At 38.1% G+C, this 20,183-nt stretch overlaps 2 protein-coding genes across 14 annotated transcripts in view; both read left to right on the top strand.

Annotated features, from left to right (window-relative positions):
• LOC108137720 (inhibitory POU protein) overlaps positions 1–20,183 on the top strand; it is a 34,588-nt gene extending 14,405 nt beyond the window's left edge. For 3 of the 12 annotated variants that reach the window (XM_017259617.2, XM_017259613.2, XM_017259608.2), the window contains 5 exons: positions 17,079–17,256; positions 17,357–17,497; positions 18,008–18,239; positions 19,282–19,439; positions 19,497–20,183. In XM_017259617.2, the coding sequence (XP_017115106.1) occupies positions 17,079–17,256; positions 17,357–17,497; positions 18,008–18,239; positions 19,282–19,439; positions 19,497–19,558 (771 nt within the window). In that variant the 3' untranslated portion in view covers positions 19,559–20,183. Of the gene's footprint in view, positions 1–17,057; positions 17,257–17,356; positions 17,498–18,007; positions 18,240–19,275; positions 19,440–19,496 lie in introns of all 12 variants that reach the window. The other 9 variants (XM_017259616.2, XM_017259611.2, XM_017259607.2 and 6 more) reach the window with 3 other exon arrangements.
• LOC108137723 (serine/threonine-protein phosphatase alpha-3 isoform) lies at positions 7,329–9,408 on the top strand. 2 transcript variants are annotated; one of them, XM_017259619.2, is made up of 3 exons: positions 7,329–7,704; positions 7,760–7,956; positions 8,066–9,408. In XM_017259619.2, the coding sequence occupies exon 3, from the start codon at positions 8,256–8,258 to the stop codon at positions 9,162–9,164; it is 909 nt and encodes a 302-aa protein (XP_017115108.1). In that variant the 5' UTR covers positions 7,329–7,704; positions 7,760–7,956; positions 8,066–8,255; the 3' UTR covers positions 9,165–9,408. The 2 variants fall into 2 exon arrangements, with proteins under 2 accessions (XP_017115108.1, XP_017115107.1); XM_017259618.2 differs by having other exon boundaries at positions 8,023–9,408.

Below are 20,183 nucleotides of genomic sequence, written 5' to 3'. Positions count from 1 at the left end.
CTGAAGTGCATTTAACGTACAACAATAATCACTGCCATTTGACAACATTTAACTACTTTGATGCAATTTGATGCAATCAAACACATGAAAACGTGCATTGAACACTCCTTTTTTGAAGCTAAAAATCTAATAAACAAACTGGCTCTTCAGCAAATGCATTGCACAAACAACTGATGACATTTTGCCCCAGCCTAGAAAATTGTCTAAATTGGCCAATTATCGATTGGTGGATTGTTTATCGTCTAGCCATTAGAAGCAATGTCTGGTTATCGATTGCGTTGTCATTTATCGCCGGTTTGATTGACTTAATTAAATGTGTAACCAGATGTAATGTTGACCAACAGAGAGCCATAAAAAGCGTAGCCACAATATGAACTCATCAAATATAGAAGAAATTATGATTATTAATGCATTAACTTTATTTAGTGGCCGGACGGACATGTTGTCGTTGTTGTTTTTGCTTAGGTGAAAGTTCAATGTCTGTCTGTGAAGTGAGCATGTTTTTCATTTATTTATTTTATTATTTGCACTGTGCAGAAAGCTTTGTGTCATCCAGTGACAATTTACCAAAACCCCCACTCTACAGACCTCCACTTTCCCCTCGATGTTTCCTTTATTTATTTATTTAGTTTCCTTTTCTTCATCAATTATTTAGTTCCTGTATGTGTTCGTCTTTTTTATGGCCGAGACAATTGAAGGCACGGAGCACGGGGACATTCAGAGGGCGAGTAGGAAAAAAAGGAAAAAAAAATAGGAAAAAAGGAAAGGAAAACCGAAGAAAAGAAAAGAAATGCCAGGACACGGCCATCGCTCATACGACACGCGGTGCCGTTGTTTTCGCCCTTTCCGCTAGTTAATTGTTCCACACAATTACACGCAACGGCGCATTAGGATTTGGACTGCAAATTGCACTTTCTCCCTGCAGTTCAATGCATTTTTAATGGCCCGATTCCGGAGGAACCGCTTTTAGCCGTAATCGTCTGATTGGCCAAATTGCAGATTACAATCGGCTCAGAGCTCCAGCGGTAAATGGAAAAAAGAATTAAACTCCCACCGACGTCCAGATAATAGCTTTAGTTTACAAAACTTTCCTTAAACTGAAGTAATTTAAAGACACTTAAAAAGTCTTTGAAAGTTTTCTTTATAGCAAAATAAACTGCGGTTTTAAATAAAGAAATACATTAGAGCAAAGAAAGTGACTTACCTCCTGCCAAATCAAGAATCTTTTACAAATAGAATTTAAATGGCTGTAAAAACATTTTTAATTTTACGAACAATTTATAGAATCTAAAGACAATTTACATTTTTTTATGCAAAATATTTCTATAAAATTTTAAATATTCTGTAGTTAGTAGTCAACAAGTAAATTACACAAAACTTAGTTTTTGGTTGCATACCAGTGAATAAAAACCAATATAAGCAAATATATGTAGAAATATGATAAGTTCATCCCTTGAACGATTTTAAATTGTTATAAATTGGAACGGTAATTAATTTTTAAATAATATGTGGAAGTCTCTGTTTAATAGTTTCAAGATTTTGTTAAGAATCAGGTCTATCTTTTCGAGAGCGCAGAGCCCCATAAATTGTAAGCAACATCTGTCCACACTTACACGCACCTTGATAAATCGGCCCTAACTAAGTCGAACCCCCTGCCGCCCAGATCCCAAACACAAAAAAAAAAAAAAACAAAAAAAGGGTTGTGACAGTTAACAGGTTAACCTGCTTAAAATGCACATCAACGCATCACTTGACCCACAATCCCCGCACTTCCACTGCCACTGCTGCGTCGACTGCCAACCCACCGAGTTTTTCTCGGTAATATATGGCATATGTAGATGCCAGACTCTCCGGGACCAACTTTACAATTATCAGTTTCAACTGTGACGAGGGATGGTCGGTCTCGCCAAATATGTTTTTCCTTTTTTTTTTTTTCAACTTGCTTTTCAATAAGACTGTTATTTACTTACACCGAAGTGAGCATCAAATTGATCGTATTAATGGCCATAACTAGTTTATCCCGCCCATCTTATCAGGGGCGGATTATACACGCAGATTTCCATTACACAACAATGAAATGAGCGGGTGTGGTATACACTCGTATACACTCGTATTCCTCGGGGGGTCGAGGGGTCGAGGGGTTATCTATCAGCCAAACGGAACATTAATGCAATTTCAATGAACCCTGCCACGGTCAAAACAACGAGCAAATCCGGGGAACACTCTTTTTCGATTTGCGGCTCCTGTCCCGGACGCAAGAACCCAATCCAAAAAACCCACCCACCTAGAGCCGCAACCACCACGAGATGCCATTCCACCTGCCCGGCTGTTTGATCCGCTTGTTTTTATGCCCATGCCCATGCCCATGCTCATGCTCATGCCCGGCACACAATTTGTTTTAGCCGTGGTGTGGCGGGGCGTAGAGAAATTGGGGGGGGGAGGGGGAAAGGAAGGGGGAGGAAGGTTATTTTCCCTGATCCCGGGTACGGGTACAAGTCCGGGTACGTCATCTCCCACAGGAATTCCCAGGCAATATAACTGAAAGCAAAAATGAAGATAACAGTCAGCACGGCAAGTGCAAATCCACCCGTCCATTTAACAACTTGTGCCTCTCACACCCACACCCACACCCACACCCATTCCCACTCGAAATCCACCTCCTTTGGACCGCCCTTCCATTCCGCTCCTTTTTTTTCGGCTAAACCAACTAACTGCCTTTTTACTCGACGCGTCTGTGGGCGATTGGCGTGGCCCCGTTTGATGCTTGTAAAGACCACTTTACCCGCTATAATAAAAATAAATCATAATATTTCCCTTGCCCCCCCGGTGACCCCGCCCCTGGGCACAGTGGGCTTCATCTGCTATATTGACAGCTTTAAGCTGATCTTTAAGCAGGTTGGTTTATCAGCTTTGTAACAGGTAGAAGGAAGGGTTTATTTTGAAGTTGTTAAGCTGAGTAACAGGTATCTACCTTTTTTTCACATATTTTTAATTATTGGTATTGACATGAGTGTTCATTAAATTTGTACAACTTTTATGTAGAGTTCTATTATTATTAATATTCAAAATTACTCAATTATTTGAAATAAAACTAATTTTCTTTATTAAGTATTTTATTTATTATTTAAAATATTATCCGCATAGTAAAATGTTAATTTTTCTTCTTTAAAACAATAACTAATGATGTACCTGCAAATCTGAATATGAAAAAAAAATTTATAAAAATGGGAATGGTAATAATTTCTGTTCTTTTCAGCCTAGTGTTCTATATGACTATATCAGTTTCCAATTTGATTGCGATCATATCCCAACCACTGTGCCATTGTTGCTCTTAACTTGCTTCCACCAGCAAATTCTGGATGCTGGCTGCGTACGCTTCCCCGGTTCTTGTTATTCCGGAGGTTGTAACCCCGGATAATGTACTTAATGCATCTACATATTAATGTCGCACCGCCGAAAAATTGATGGTGAGGGTGAAGGTGAGGGGGAAGGGGAAGGAGAAGTGCAGGCGAAAAAACAGGGGAGAAAACACGTTGAAACGAGAAGGATGTGATGTGAAAACCTGTGCAACCCCCGACTCCCTTGTGTTCGCTACTTTGTATGTAATTTCTATTACCACCCCCCACCCCCTTTGGGCATACGTGGAATCCCCCGTGTCCTTGTGTACTTCTCGTTGTGTGTGCGTGTGTGTGTGTGTGTGTGTGTGTGCAGCGTGTCGTTGTGCTTTTGGTTGTTGTTTTTATTGCACAGACTGGCGACGCAGCGTGTGATTGCCACTTTCCCTCTGCACTCCGAAAATAAATTCCACAATTTTATCGCAAATTAAACATGCAATTCTTTTCAGTTTTAAAGGTAGTGGAAACAAATTTGGAATATTTCTTTCGAGTTTACATTTTAAATTGTAAAGAAAACTGCCCAAATGTTTCTTAAGCTGAAAACAAGTACGTCACGTTTTTTTTTAAAGTGGACCATTCTAATTATCAACAAGTTTATAGTAAAAACAACAACAAATAGCTTAAATTATTAAAAAACGAAAAACAAAAATGTTGCTAATATAATGTTAATGTAATGTTTTGTTTTTAAGTATTCGGAGTAACAAAAAATAAACAACCAAAAGTTTTGTATATTCAGCTAATGAATACTTTGTGTGTTGTTTCTAATTAATAAAAATTATAATAAATTATTAATTATTAATATAAATTATACAATTGTCCTGCACTACATTTTAGTACATTTTTTTTTGAGTGTTCCCTGTCCACTTTACCCTCCACACCTGAGCACCACTGCTGCACTTGTTCCGTCGCCGTGTGCGTGACGTGGAAAAAAAGAAAACACGCCGGTGAGGAGGGTGGCTGAGTGGGTGGGTGGGTTGGTTCCCCGCCCATGGCCATATTGATATGTCTCCCAGTAGAGCAGGCCGGAAAACAGCCGGTAGAAGAACCGTTAAGCTGGGACCACAATGTGTAAAAAATTACGAGCAACATAGAAGTTGGGAAACGAACAAAAAAAAAAAGAAAATAAAAAGAGTAGGGAAAAAAATTAAAGCAGGAGTGGGCGGGAAACGTTGGCAGGTGGTCGCTGGAGGCGGGAAAACGCCGGTCTTGCCGCTTTTCCACAGCTCCTTCGTTATTTCCTTCCTCACGCATGATGAGCCAGCAACAATATGTTGCCATTAACCCTGAAACTTATTGCCGTGTATGCGTGCGTGTTGGTTGTTGTTTGGCGGCAAAGTTTACGAGTCGTATGTCAGAAGTCGTACACCTAAAGGAGATTGAAAAATGTTTCGGGAGTATTACCAGTAAAAGCTGATGATAGTTAGAAATACTCATACTCATATTCATACTCATACCATCTATATTTTAATTATTTTATTTAGTTAGTAGTTAGAGTTTTATTTAAGCTAGCTAATTAAAGGAAGATTTTTAGTAATTTTCTCTACCAACTAAAATATAGCTTTTTGCAAAGAGAACAAAGAGGAAATATATTTTTAGTCGTTACTTAAGGGACATTCAGGTTATCCAAATTAAAATAAGATTTAATTTTTATATTATTTTGTTTCTAAAAGTTGGTTAGATCTATAAAGATTTATTATTTAATAACCCAACTTGCATACGATACCAAAACAAATAGCCATGAATATGTTTTGTAGAAACTAAAATTATTAAATCACTTTAAGAAGAAAGAATGTTTTGTGTACTTCCTTCAAATTTTATTTAGCTGGTAACAAATTTTAAATATTATTATCAATATTAGACAAACGAGTCAAACTAAGATTTATTGGTATGAGAAATTTATTTTCCACACTCCCCTAAAAATGTCGAACCTTTTTGCCAGCGAAAACGGCACTTCGGGCAGTGTAGAATGTCCTGGGAATTTCCCCCGACATCCCCCCTTTCCTCCCCTCCCGAGGACACTCCTGATCGGAAAGGCAGGAGCAAAAGGTAAAAAGTAAAAAGTAAAAGTAAGTAAGGCCACGACTCACATAAACCCCCCCCTCCCCTACTTTTTCCCAGCGCGTCTGGCGGATATAAAAATAAAATAAAATCTATTACGTGGCGAACCACCCCACATTTATGCGGCAATTTGTTGTTTCTTGATTGTGTCTGTGTCTGTGTTTGTGTGCTTGTGTGCTTGTGTCGGGGTGTGTGTGCTGTGTACTGTGTGCTGTATTCTATGTGTGTGTAAAAATAAGCAAAGTGTATCATTTTCCCATTTGTCGACCCCTTTTCGCTTTCCCTGGTCCACAGGCACTTCTCGCACTTTGTCTCAATTCCCAAAACTGTCGCCCCGGCAGTTGCAATTTATGAAGATTTGTGTGTGGCCAGGATATAAAAGCGAAGGGGAGGATCCAGGATTCAGGATTCAGAATTCAGGACTTCAGAACTTCAGAACTCTTCAATCCTCTGAAGTCGACCCCGCCCACTCGCTTACGCCCTCGCCCATCGACTGCACTTGTTTTGATTTGTTTGGAATAATAACAGATGCTTACCGTTCATATTATTCATTGTTCCAAATTATTAACGCTTGACAATAAAAATTGGTATTTGAGCAGCACTCGAGAAAAGGTGCACCCCACGATATATACTTGTACACACTCGATGCGAGAGTATTGGCCTGGGTAAATTGCAATTTGTGCAAATATTTATGTACATTGAAAATTACTCATTTGTGTAACACCAATTAATTTCAACAAACAGCGGCAGCCGTTCAACAATGGCCAAGCCATTTATAAAACTTTGCCGTTGTTGTCCTTGCTGGCTTGCTGGTTAAACAAATGGCGGGGAAATGAGGTCCTTTGTTTCCCCAAAATAAACGATGCTGTTGCTGTTGCTATTGCTGTTGCTGTTGCTATTGCTGTTGCTGTTGCTGTTGCTCTGGCCATGTTTGCTGTTTGTTTTGCGGTGCCAGGCAGGACACAGGTCACAGTCACACGATAAAGGACACTGTATACATGTACAGTGGAGCCAGCCTCCTGTGGCAGGTGTAACCCTGCCGAAAAACAGTTCAATCAGTAGTCGCAGTTGCTGCGGTGAAATGGTATATTGTATATTGTATATCTTATACATTATATATGGATGTGGGTGAAAATTGTAGATTGTGCAAAGGTACGATGAACCCAGTTTGTTGCCTCATTATAAGGCCACTGCATTCTCTAACCCACTTCAGCACTGTTTACACTGCAATTTTTCAAGTTGCGCTAACAAATTGCAGCTAATTACGGGCCACACTAAAGAGGCCGCCGAAATGGAATCACCCCGAAATAAGCTCACATACAACAGTGCGGGTAAAATTGGAAGCCCTCGCTGCAAATGGCACTCGAGAACTTCAAGTTTTCCACTCAATCAGAGATAATAAGAACAAATGGGCATGGGATGGACGAGGGTCGCACAATTTCGCAAGGGGAGACCACCTTAAAATTAAAGAGACGAGAAAGTTTGCAGCATGGTCAACAAAACACGGATATACATTTCAACAACTGGAATTAAGAATTATTAAAATTAAATATATATTTATATATAGCTCTTTAAAATACGAGTTAATATTTTAAAAATTGAACAGAAAGATTAAACAAACTTAAATCTATTCGTATAGTTATTCGAATTTGTTTCAAAATGGTACATTAAAGAAAAAAATTGGCAAAGTTACGAGTACTTTCAACAAGTATTTGTTGGATTCAATTTAAATAATTCGCTACAATATTTTAAGTTAAAAACAAAATTTTAATGTTAATCTTACTCCTTAGTGTACAAATGGGTACATTAAATGTCAAATTATATTTGAATACACACTGAACATACGTGACCTCAAATGTTATGATATAGTTTTTGAAGAGTCAGCCTTCGATTTTTCATTCATTTAGTTTTAAAAAAAAATAAAGATCACCGTCCCTGAGTCAAAATTTGTTTCAAAATTTCAACGCCACCGCAACTATTGAAGACTACGTTGAACTTTACGGTTCAGTCGAGAGTGCAGTGCAGATCCTTTTAAGATCTGATAATAATTCCGCATCCGCATCCATATCCGCAAGCGTGCCGAATTTTATGAACCTAAAACCACAACAAGGATTTCAGATTGCAAGTAGACAGACATATGCCCCCCAAAAGAGTGAAAAGGAGGAATTTAAAAGGGACGAGACCAAGATAAGTAGGTCAAGAATGCAAGAATCGAAAGATCAATGTTCAACATAAGAAGTAAATGTAAAGAGTAAGTCATCAAAAGCTAAGACCATCTCACAGCTAATTAATCTATTGATCCATAGATATTATCTTAAATTTTAAATTAAGTGTTTTCGTTTGCATCAAAGTAGAGAGTTGGCACGATCAAGTAGTTATCTGTCAAGAGTTTTAAAGACCCACAAAATCGAAACAAGAAACTAATAAACAAGTAAACGTTTATACATCAAGAAATTGCAATTAATAAAAGTCCCAAAAAGAGAGGAGTTGCGAAGCGAGTTAGGTAATTTAAACAATCCATTATGAAAGCGAATAGTTTTGTTCATTCATTATTTTATTGATAAATCAGGAAAATACAAAATAAACCGATACAATCATATATATATATATAGGAAAAGTTAGCGAGATTATCGAAGAACAGAAGAAGGAATACGTGTGCTTGAGCAGGATCAAGCCAGAACACATCGGTTTTCAGAAGCAGGGGGAATCCCCGAGGAATCAGCACCAACGGCTTCCCAGGCTGCCAATCGATCCAAACCGGATCACGATCACGTCGCTGCGGATCGCAAGACCGACGTCGCCATGACGGACGTGCTCAACCTGGATAGCATCATATCCCGGCTGCTGGAGGTGCGCGGTGCCCGGCCGGGCAAGAATGTCCAGATAACCGAGGGTGAGATCCGCGGTCTGTGCCTCAAGTCTCGCGAGATCCTGCTGGCCCAGCCCATACTACTCGAACTGGAGGCGCCGCTCAAGATCTGTGGCGACATTCATGGCCAGTATTACGACTTGTTGCGCCTGTTCGAGTACGGTGGCTATCCGCCGGAGGCCAATTACCTCTTCCTGGGCGACTATGTGGACAGGGGCAAGCAGTCGCTGGAGACCATCTGCCTGCTGCTGGCCTACAAGATCAAGTATCCGGAGAACTTCTTTCTGCTGCGCGGCAATCACGAGTGCGCCAGCATCAACCGAATCTATGGGTTCTATGACGAGTGCAAGCGCCGCTATACCATCAAATTGTGGAAGACCTTCACGGACTGCTTCAACTGTCTGCCCGTGGTGGCCATTGTGGACGAGAAGATCTTCTGCTGCCACGGCGGTCTGAGTCCGGATCTCACCTCCATGGAGCAGATACGCCGCATAATGCGGCCCACGGATGTGCCCGATCAGGGATTGCTCTGCGATCTGCTGTGGTCCGATCCGGACAAGGATACCATTGGTTGGGGCGAGAACGACCGCGGGGTGAGCTTCACCTTTGGCGCCGAGGTGGTGGGCAAGTTCCTGCAGAAGCACGACCTCGATCTCATCTGTCGCGCCCATCAGGTGGTCGAGGATGGGTACGAGTTCTTCGCCAAGCGGCAGCTGGTCACCCTCTTCTCGGCCCCAAACTATTGCGGTGAATTCGACAATGCCGGTGCCATGATGTCCGTCGACGATACCCTTATGTGTTCCTTCCAAATCCTCAAGCCCGTCGAGAAGCGCAAGAAGTAGATCTCCGGAACTCTGGCTCCACCACTGAAACACTTTAACACACCAAACACAACACCACTCCCAATCTCATTCACATACACGATATAACGACAGAATCGACATAATCCACACATCGACACATCGACACATCGAATCGAAATCAAATCATTACTTTGCTGTCGTCTACTGGATCGAAGTGGGATTCGATGAGCTGATGGTCTTAATCCGCACTTTGCTTGTAAATAAAGACTTCTATTGAGTTCAATTAGTTGTTTAACGATCTTGGGCTTATATTGGTCTGATGGCCTATATTGGTCATATTGGCTTAACTGTTACTTGGCCAAGGGGTTACTTCATGACGAATTCAACGGAGTATGACATTCTAACATTTGACAATTATTTCCCAGGCTTTTGACGCAAAAACCAAGTTTTTAATGTGTTTTTTTGGGATTTTTGGCGATTTTTCAAACAAAATTATTTCTGAAGAGTCTTTTTGTTGTAACTTTGCCAAAATAAGACCCAAAGTCAAAAGAGTTGCTATTTTGGACAGCTAGCAACCTATATTATCCATCCCTGATCGATTGAAAACAATTAATTTAATTTTGACAAAAAAACCGAATTTTGAAAAACGTTTTTTGAAAAATTTATTTATGTCCGAATTTCTGACTTTTTTGTAAGGGGGTACATCATCAATTTTTGCAGAAATTTGAAAATCTGAAAAAATTTCAACTGTTAATGCCATTCGATTGGAAATTTTATTACGAATTCAACGGTGTATGACATTCTAACACTTGACAATTATTTCCCAGGCTTTTGACGCAAAAACCAAGTTTTTAATGTGTTTTTTTGGGATTTTTGGCGATTTTTCAAACAAAATTATTTCTGAAGAGTCTTTTTGTTGTAACTTTGCCAAAATAAGACCCAAAGTCAAAAGAGTTGCTATTTTGGACAGCTAGCAACCTATATTATCCATCCCTGATCGATTGAAAACAATTAATTTAATTTTGACAAAAAAACCGAATTTTGAAAAACGTTTTTTGAAAAATTTATTTATGTCCGAATTTCTGACTTTTTTGTAAGGGGGTACATCATCAATTTTTGCAGAAATTTGAAAATCTGAAAAAATTTCAACTGTTAATGCCATTCGATTGGAAATTTTATTACGAATTCAACAGTGTATGACACTCCAACATTTGACAATTATTTCCCAGGCTTTTGACGCAAAAACCATGTTTTTAATATGTTTTTTAGGTTTTTTGGCGATTTTTCAAACAAAATAATTTCTGAAGAGCCTTTTTGTTGTAACTTTGCCAAAATAAGACCCAAAGTCAAACTAGTTGCTATTTTGAACAGCTAGCAACCTATACCATCCGTCCCCGATCGATTTAAAACAAATAATTTAATTTTGTCCCAAAAACGGGATTTTGAAAAACGTTTTTTGAACAATTTATTTATTTCCAAATTTCTCACTTTTTTGTAAGGGGGTACATCATCAATTTTTGCAGAAATTTGAAAATCTGAAAAAGTTTCAACTGTTAATGCCATTCGATTGGAAATTTTATTACGAATTCAACGGTGTATGACATTCTAACACTTGACCATTATTTCCCAGGGTTTTGACACAAAAACCAAGTTTTTAATGTGTTTTTTGGGATTTTTGGCGATTTTTCAAACAAAATTATTTCTGAAGAGTCTTTTTGTTGTAACTTTGCCAAAATAAGTCCCAAAGTCAAAAGAGTTGCTATTTTGGACAGCTAGCAACCTATATTATCCATCCCTGATCGATTGAAAACAATTAATTTAGTTTTGACAAAAAAACCGAATTTTGAAAAACGTTTTTTGAAAAATTTATTTATGTCCGAATTTCGGACTTTTTTGTAAGGGGGTACATCATTAATTTTTGCAGAAATTTGAAAATCTGAAAAAATTTCAACTGTTAATGCCATTCGATTGGAAATTTTATTACGAATTCAACGGTGTATGACATTCTAACACTTGACCATTATTTCCCAGGGTTTTGACACAAAAACCAAGTTTTTAATGTGTTTTTTGGGATTTTTGGCGATTTTTCAAACAAAATTATTTCTGAAGAGTCTTTTTGTTGTAACTTTGCCAAAATAAGACCCAAAGTCAAAAGAGTTGCTATTTTGGACAGCTAGCAACCTATATTATTCATCCCTGATCGATTGAAAACAATTAATTTAATTTTGACAAAAAAACCGAATTTTGAAAAACGTTTTTTGAAAAATTTATTTATGTCCGAATTTCTGACTTTTTTGTAAGGGGGTACATCATCAATTTTTGCAGAAATTTGAAAATCTGAAAAAATTTCAACTGTTAATGCCATTCGATTGGAAATTTTATTACGAATTCAACGGTGTATGACATTCTAACACTTGACCATTATTTCCCAGGGTTTTGACACAAAAATCAAGTTTTTAATGTGTTTTTTGGGATTTTTGGCGATTTTTCAAACAAAATTATTTCTGAAAAGTCTTTTTGTTGTAACTTTGCCAAAATAAGACCCAAAGTCAAAAGAGTTGCTATTTTGGACAGCTAGCAACCTATATTATCCATCCCTGATCGATTGAAAACAATTAATTTAATTTTGACAAAAAAACCGAATTTTGAAAAACGTTTTTTGAAAAATTTATTTATGTCCGAATTTCTGACTTTTTTGTAAGGGGGTACATCATCAATTTTTGCAGAAATTTGAAAATCTGAAAAAATTTCAACTGTTAATGCCATTCGATTGGAAATTTTATTACGAATTCAACGGTGTATGACATTCTAACACTTGACCATTATTTCCCAGGGTTTTGACACAAAAATCAAGTTTTTAATGTGTTTTTTGGGATTTTTGGCGATTTTTCAAACAAAATTATTTCTTAAGAGTCTTTTTGTTGTAACTTTGCCAAAATAAGACCCAAAGTCAAAAGAGTTGCTATTTTGGACAGCTAGCAACCTATATTATCCATCCCTGATCGATTGAAAACAATTAATTTAATTTTGACAAAAAAACCGAATTTTGAAAAACGTTTTTTGAAAAATTTATTTATGTCCGAATTTCTGACTTTTTTGTAAGGGGGTACATCATCAATTTTTGCAGAAATTTGAAAATCTGAAAAAATTTCAACTGTTAATGCCATTCGATTGGAAATTTTATTACGAATTCAACGGTGTATGACATTCTAACACTTGACTATTATTTCCCAGGGTTTTGACACAAAAATCAAGTTTTTAATGTGTTTTTTGGGATTTTTGGCGATTTTTCAAACAAAATTATTTCTGAAGAGTCTTTTTGTTGTAACTTTGCCAAAATAAGACCCAAAGTCAAAAGAGTTGCTATTTTGGACAGCTAGCAACCTATATTATCCATCCCTGATCGATTGAAAACAATTAATTTAATTTTGACAAAAAAACCGAATTTTGAAAAACGTTTTTTGAAAAATTTATTTATGTCCGAATTTCTGACTTTTTTGTAAGGGGGTACATCATCAATTTTTGCAGAAATTTGAAAATCTGAAAAAATTTCAACTGTTAATGCCATTCGATTGGAAATTTTATTACGAATTCAACGGTGTATGAAAAAACCGATTTTTTAAAATACACTTTTTGAAGAAATTCATTTTTTGACCAATTTTCACATTTATGTGAAAAAAATTGCCAGTTGAGAAGAAGTTAATATTATTAATAATTAGTTAAGAAGGGGAGCAACCAATATTAATTGGTGACATATTCAAGTGGAAAATCTCCGCCACAAATACTCCTACAATCGTTTATTTTAAATTCTGCCCTAATGGCAGGCGCAGAAAAGTGTGCTACGAAATCTGACAGAGGAAAAACTTGCTAGGTGACAAAAGTCACCGCCATGATATATTAACAATGCTTAAAAATTAATGAACAATAACAAAGCGCACATACATGCAAACGAAGAACGAAGAGGGAGACCGCGATATGGGGAGAAGGAGACTAAAGGGAGGAAGCGAGTGCTGGCAGACAGACAACAAACAAAAACAAAGACAAAAGATATAACAAATTGCGCCAAAAACGCTTTATTATGTCAAAACAAGATGGAAAAAAATAGAGAAAAGGAACCCAGTGTGACAACAACAAATTACATTATATATATAATGAGGTCATTTGCGCGTAAACAATCAGGGGGAAATGCCAGAAAGGAAATAGGAAAATAAGTGCCAAGAGAGTGACAGAGATGGAGAGACCCAGTCACATGTTTATCAACAAACGGCAAATAAATAAATTATGTTCGCAAATTTGTTAATAAATCATGAAGCAAGTAAGAAAAACAATTCTTGGATGGAAAAAAAAGCTATTGACAGCGGAATACTCTTTTGGAGAAAAGTAAAACAAATAAATATAAAGTAAATAAGAAATATACTTTTTTTTAAACATATGCAAGAAAAAAAAAGAGACAAAAAACTTAAATTTTTCGTAATTAAAACAGATTTCCTTCATATTTGCTTCTTTTTAAAAAATGTTAATTTTAAATCTTTTCAAAGTATGGACTTATATTTAGAGAATTTCCTACTTAAAATGGCGCCTTCATGCACATATACACATTATAAGCTATATGTGATTGATGCTCGACTGACGCCGCTGCTGCAGAGCAGATATATATAAATTTATATAGCTATATGTATATATATATATATATATACATGTTGCAGTAGAAAATCAATGCAGACAGCATTTGGCAATTTGGCAGCAGTGCAATTGTTTTCTCTTTTTCCGGTTCGCTACTCGTATTTATTTGTATCCGTTTTGTTGCAAATTGTCTTCTATTGTTGCATTTGATTTGTCCGCCGGCCAAAAAAAGAGGTGGAGATATGTGGCACGCCACACCCACACCCAACTCACTTACACACCCACTTCGCCATCTCGCTCTGCCTCCGATGCTTCAAATCGGGATACATTGTTTTCCATACACTATAAAAAATGGTAATGGTAAAATTGAAATAAATATTTATTTATTTATTTATGAGCAGTTACAGATTAAGTCTTAAAAAGTGTTTTTTATATACAAATTGTTTTAACATTTCTAAATCATATAAATTGCTGATTAATTGGTATATTAATAATATTATTGTAATTTATCGTATATGCCAAAGAATTAGTTTTTCTTTATTAATTTATTTCTGCCCCTCTCTTTATATTTCTTGTCTACCTTTAATATTTTTATTGTTTATTTTTAAATACTTCATTTCAAATTACTTTATATATTTTAATTCTTAGCTTTTACTAGTTTTTCATATAGGTTAATATAAAGAATAATTTAGTTTTAAGCTTTATTTAAGTAATCTAAAAGAGTCTTAAATAACATTTTTTAAAATTTCTCAGAGCATTATAAAACTTTAATATATTGATTGACATTTACGAAACTGACTTTAATTATTTATTATTTATTATTAAATTTTTTATGCAGATTTTTTCGTGTGAACCTTAAGTTAGAGCCGTTGGCTCCCTTTCAATAATTTTATTAATTACAAATTATGCGCCTAATGAAACTGCTAGCAGAGGGACTTTTCCGAAGGGGGTGGTGTTGGGTGGTTGGATGCGGACAGGGACTGGGACAAAGACGGAAACGGAGGCAAAAAAAGAGGCAGGCGGGTGGGTGGCATTGCGGGTGGACTGTATATCCTTCGATGCTGACGTTGACGTTAACGGTAACGGTAACGTTAACGCTGGCAGCGACATCGGCACTGCCCACATGAATTTTGCATAAGCCCCAGCCAACCACAATGCAGCACATCTACGGAACTACGGTATTACGGGTCTACGGTGGGTTTTTTGGCTATACGGCTCGCCGGGTCCACGGCCAAAGTCTCCGTCTCCGGCTCCGGATCTCCACTCTCTCTCTCTCTCTTTCTCTCTCTCTCGCTCGCTCTCTGGCGCCCTCTCCCTCGCTCCAGTCCCGGATTTTTGGGTACCGCATTCCGGTTCTTTTGCGCAGGGTGGTTCTCTGCTCTCTGCGACGACAGAGACGGCACTTATGCGTACAAAAGAGACGCATGGCCCCCTTCGAATGGCCCAGTGTGAGTGGGATGGACTGAGAGCTGAGCGATTGCGAGAACGAGAGAGCGAGAGAGCGAGCGCCAAGGGTGCAAACCAATAACCGTCAGACTAATTTTGGGATTGGTTTATAATTGAAGAGTTTGCCATTGTATTCGGCACGAAAACATTGGGTCGGGGGTAGTCTTCATCCACGTCCACATAGTTTTTACCATCCACATAAACACACAAATACGCAAATACATATACATACATATGTCTTATTGTTCTCCATAGGCCGCTCCTTATCATTTTAGAGTTTTACATAATTGGGTAGGGGTCCGGGTCCGGGTCCGATTTTCCGTAACTGTGTCCATTTTCCGGCTTTCGTCAGTGGGGGCGTGGTATGTTTGCCGACTGTACATAGGAGAGCAGAACTAAGCGCTAGTTTTACCCGCCCGACTGCGCCACATTCACAAAAAGATAAATAAATATGAGTGACCCCACCCACAGCCCTAAAAACCCCCAGTCCCCCAATGCACAACGCCCCTTGGCCCATTCAAATGAAAATGGTAACTGGAAAAGCGGCTCAAACATTCGGGGGAGGGAGTAAAATAGGGAAAGAGAAAGGGAGAAGGAGAAATAGAAGGAAATAGGGACTTAGAAAGAGGCAGGCAGAGAGAGGCCATCCGGTCTATTTGGCGTTCTGTTGTAGCATACTTTTCAGCTGTAATCAGTTTAAATGCTTAACAAAGCAACACAAAGGCAAAAGGAGGGGCACAAGGAGCTGCTGCTTCAGCTTTTTAGTTGCTATTCATATTTGTATAAATAATTGAACAATTCTATAAATATTTGATGCCTAGACAAAAGAGTTGCGAGCGCCCTCGTATCCGTATCCGTATCCGTTCCATTTCGTTTCGTTTCGTTTCGCTCTCAGTCGCTTGTGTTTTTGACTGAGTGTGTGTGTGTGTGTGTGTGTATGGGCCTGATTTCCCGTTCAATTAAAGCTGCCAAAAGGGGATCCTTACCTCCCCCTCCCCCCCAAATCTCCGCCCCCCATCGGAAAAGTAACAAGTGCAACTTCGGGTAAAAGGGTTGTCAGTTATTGTCAGGATGGATGGGGTACGACCGGGAACTTTAATTAGAGGTAGCTTTAAACACATTTCTTATGCCGTGAGTGGAAAACTTTACAAATTATCTGCCAGAGGGGACTTTCAAGGGGGACAGCCGTGGGCCATGATTACAATGATAATGATTAGCCCGATAATGATGGCGTTTAAGATAATTCCATTTAAGTAGGTACACACACAAAAAGATAATTATGCGGGATTTGTATTTGTTTTTCTTGGGCTCTTGGACTTTGGGTGAATGTGTATTAGTATATTCGTGTGACTTATATAAGCATAATTAAATATTTCATTGCCTATCCGTTTATCTTCAAAGACAGACATAAAATGAGAAGTTAGTTCAATGCTGCTTTAATCACACGCGCTCTTTATTTATATTTATGAAAACTTTTTTATTTTAAATTCATTAGGCATTTTAAAATATTGTAAACATAAACATTTGATTTACATAAAAAGTTCTAAACAGTTATATTAATATAGATATTATTTTACAATTAGAAATATTATTTTATAAATTAATAAATCATATTTGATTCACTTATGAAAGCTCCTTAAAAAGTTAAAATATTCGTCACGCATTTTGTCGTTGAAAAATTTTCTTAAAGATGTATTCTTATTAAGGATATTTTATGGTATCAACCACTATTACTTATTGTTTTTTATATCCATAAATATATTAAAATATAAGTTTTGGGGGATTGTTTCAAACGATTGTAAAGCTTCTTACTTGACTCTGCTAGTTTTTAATGAAGTTTATTTCCATTCCAATGCTATTTAGGAAAATCCTTTTTCTCGACAGATGCACCACTCGATGGACCAGCTGGACATGCTGGATCCGACGGGCTCGATGACCACGTTGGCGCCCATCTCGGAGTCCCCTCTGACGCCCACACACCAGCACCTGCACGGTTCCTATCACAGCATGAATCACATGATGAGCCACCACCATCCGGGCACGCTAAGTGGCCACACGGGGGGTAAGTGATGCTCCAACTCCAGCTCTGCTCCGCGGAGGCCTTGTTCCTGTTTCCCCCCCTATTATCATGGTCCCACTTCCTGCTCCTCCCACGCATCCAGGACACCATGGACACTCAGCGGTACATCATCCTGTTATCACGGCGGCGGTGGCAGCCGCTGGCCTGCATCCCGACACCGACACCGATCCTCGCGAGCTGGAGGCGTTTGCGGAGCGGTTCAAGCAGCGGCGCATCAAGCTGGGTAAGTTCCCTGTCCAAATTAAGTTTGACAAAAAAAATTAGGTAACATATAAAAAAATGATATAGCCACATTTGTTAAGATCAATAATTATTGACTAAAAGTTCAAACTTTTTCATGTAAATTTTGCTTTAAGAATGTTGCAATTTATGTTATTATTCAGGGTTTGGATACAAATAAGCGATTTTTGTGATTCAAGATATTTAGGAAAACTATACTTTTTAAGATTTTTTTCGTTGTAACTTTGTCAAAATAATACTCGCACTTAAAATACTGACTACTTTTGCGTTTTAAGATATTTTTTAGGAGTTTTTCCTTTGAAACTTTCTCAAAAAAATTATAAGATAATTTTTAGGAGTTTTTTCTTTGTAACTTTCTCAAAATAATAATAATAATAAAAATAGTAATAATAAATCTAGGGAAAGCGCAGAGCTAGGTTTAATTTGTTTGTTTTTGTTTTGTTTTGCAGTCATTCGAGAACTGTTAATGGTTAATTTGTTGCGCAAATTGCAGGTGTCACGCAGGCGGACGTGGGCAAGGCCCTGGCCAATCTCAAGTTACCTGGCGTCGGCGCACTGTCGCAGAGCACGATCTGTCGATTCGAGAGCCTGACGCTGTCGCACAACAACATGATCGCCCTGAAGCCCATCCTGCAGGCGTGGCTCGAGGAGGCCGAGGCGCAGGCGAAAAACAAGCGACGCGACCCGGACGCGCCCAGTGTCCTGCCGGCGGGCGAAAAGAAAAGGTAGAAAGTGTTTTAATTGACCCGGTAGCCTAGCCCAGCCCCCTCCCAGACCAGTCCAGCCCCAGCCCCAGCCCCAGCCCAAGTCCACTCCCCATTCTGATGAGAAATGGCTAAGCCACCATCCCAGAGCCAGACCCATACCCATAGTCATACCCACACCCAGAGCACCCACCTCCAGCATCTGAGCGCGAAGCAATTGGCCAAACACCAAAAACACCTTGAATTATAGCCCAGCTGACAGATAGTACATAATCGAATTTAGAAGTATAATTATTTATTAACGATAACTTTTGACCAGCTGTTGAATAACCAATTGATTTGATTTGTTCCGAAGAACAAGGTTGATATGATAAAAACTCTTGAAAGCGCCATCTAACAATCAAGTTTTTCTGCATGTTCAATTTGATAGTAGGTTTAAAGTTCGTAAAGCGCTTTTGTTTTGTTTTTGGTAGCGCCATCTGTTTTTGAAGTATAATTTGCTTAAAGTTATATTTTATAATTAAATGTTGGCTTATGTTTTTTAAGTTTTATTATTTACGAATTTATGTTTTAAGTAAAAGTCTGATAACTTAAATTATACAATTTATTTTTTAATAATTACAAAATGATTTTAACTATTTATGTTTGATATATGTATATATTCAAAATTCATATTGTATTTTATGGTATGTATTTGAAATTAAATAAAATTAAGCAGCAAATTTTTATTTAATTTTTTAAAAGCTATTTTTTAACAATTCTGATAATAAGACTAAAAAACATATTTATGATGAAAAAAAGAAGAAATTTGTGAAAGCATACTTTACTTAATTTAATTTAATATCGATTATGGGCTATTGTAAGTCAATCCCCAAGTAATACAAGCAAAAACAAAGTTATCGAAAAGTAGGATTATTCGCATCGATCGACCATATCAGCACCACCATTATTCACCATACCGTATACCGTTTACCGAATACCGAATACCGAATACCGATACCGTCCCGCAGCCTAGGGCCCCGCTTCTAAAGTAATCTATATCGAGTCTTTTTTCAAGAAAAAGGACTTCCATTGCGGCACCTGAAAAGCGTTCCCTGGAAGCCTACTTTGCCGTGCAGCCGAGGCCATCCGGTGAGAAAATCGCTGCCATTGCCGAAAAGCTGGATTTGAAGAAAAACGTGGTGCGCGTCTGGTTCTGCAATCAACGTCAAAAACAAAAACGTATGAAATTTGCCGCTCAACAACACTGACAATCAAATAATACAGCCACACAATTAGGTATAGTTAGTAGTGTAACACCCTCAATGACTGGCCACGGTTCGGCGGGATTTGGATACTGATAGTCGTTTATGACGGCAGCGGCGGCGGTAAACACGGCGGCAGCAGCTGGAGCGGCAGCGGCAACATTGGGAACGGCAGCAACATCGGCGTGTCTGGGCGACTATTACCTTTAGTGATTCTGATTCTGGTTCTGATCCTGATCCTGAGTCCGATTCCAATACCGATACTGATACTGATCCAGTTACTGATCCTGTTCCTGTTCCACACACATGTAGTATTCGCAACGAATCCAATTGCCATGCAGAAGCAGCAGCAACACCAGCAACACCATCACATCAACAGCAACATGAGCAACTTCTCTCTATATCTTTCACTCAGTAATCAACCAAGCAGCGGCGCAAAATCGGCCAGAATAAATACTAATAATAGCAGCATACACAACTATAACATTTATAACCCCCCCACTCCAGTATATCGCCCGATTTTCCTCCCAACCATTCAGAGAAGCTACCCCCCAAAAAAGTGAACGGAGAACACATCGGTTGCATATAATAAACGAAACAAAAATAAACATGAATGCTAAATGAATACCAAGAAATAAAAGAATTTTTTTAGGAACGAATAATGAAACAATGGACCAACATATCAAATGCAATAATTTATTGAATTGTATAAAAGAAAAAG

This window comes from Drosophila elegans, unplaced genomic scaffold, assembly GCF_018152505.1.
Source record: "Drosophila elegans isolate 14027-0461.03 unplaced genomic scaffold, ASM1815250v1 contig_149, whole genome shotgun sequence".
Classification (NCBI taxonomy): Eukaryota; Metazoa; Arthropoda; class Insecta; order Diptera; family Drosophilidae; genus Drosophila; species Drosophila elegans.
The sequence above is the reverse complement of the archived record's forward strand: the minus strand, read 5'-3'. Positions and strand labels throughout refer to the sequence as shown.

What these genes read in the sequence shown, in the direction of transcription:
- LOC108137723 (XM_017259619.2), top strand. Translation starts at nt 8,256, where the DNA reads ATGACGGACGTGCTCAACCTGGATAGCATCATATCCCGGCTGCTGGAG.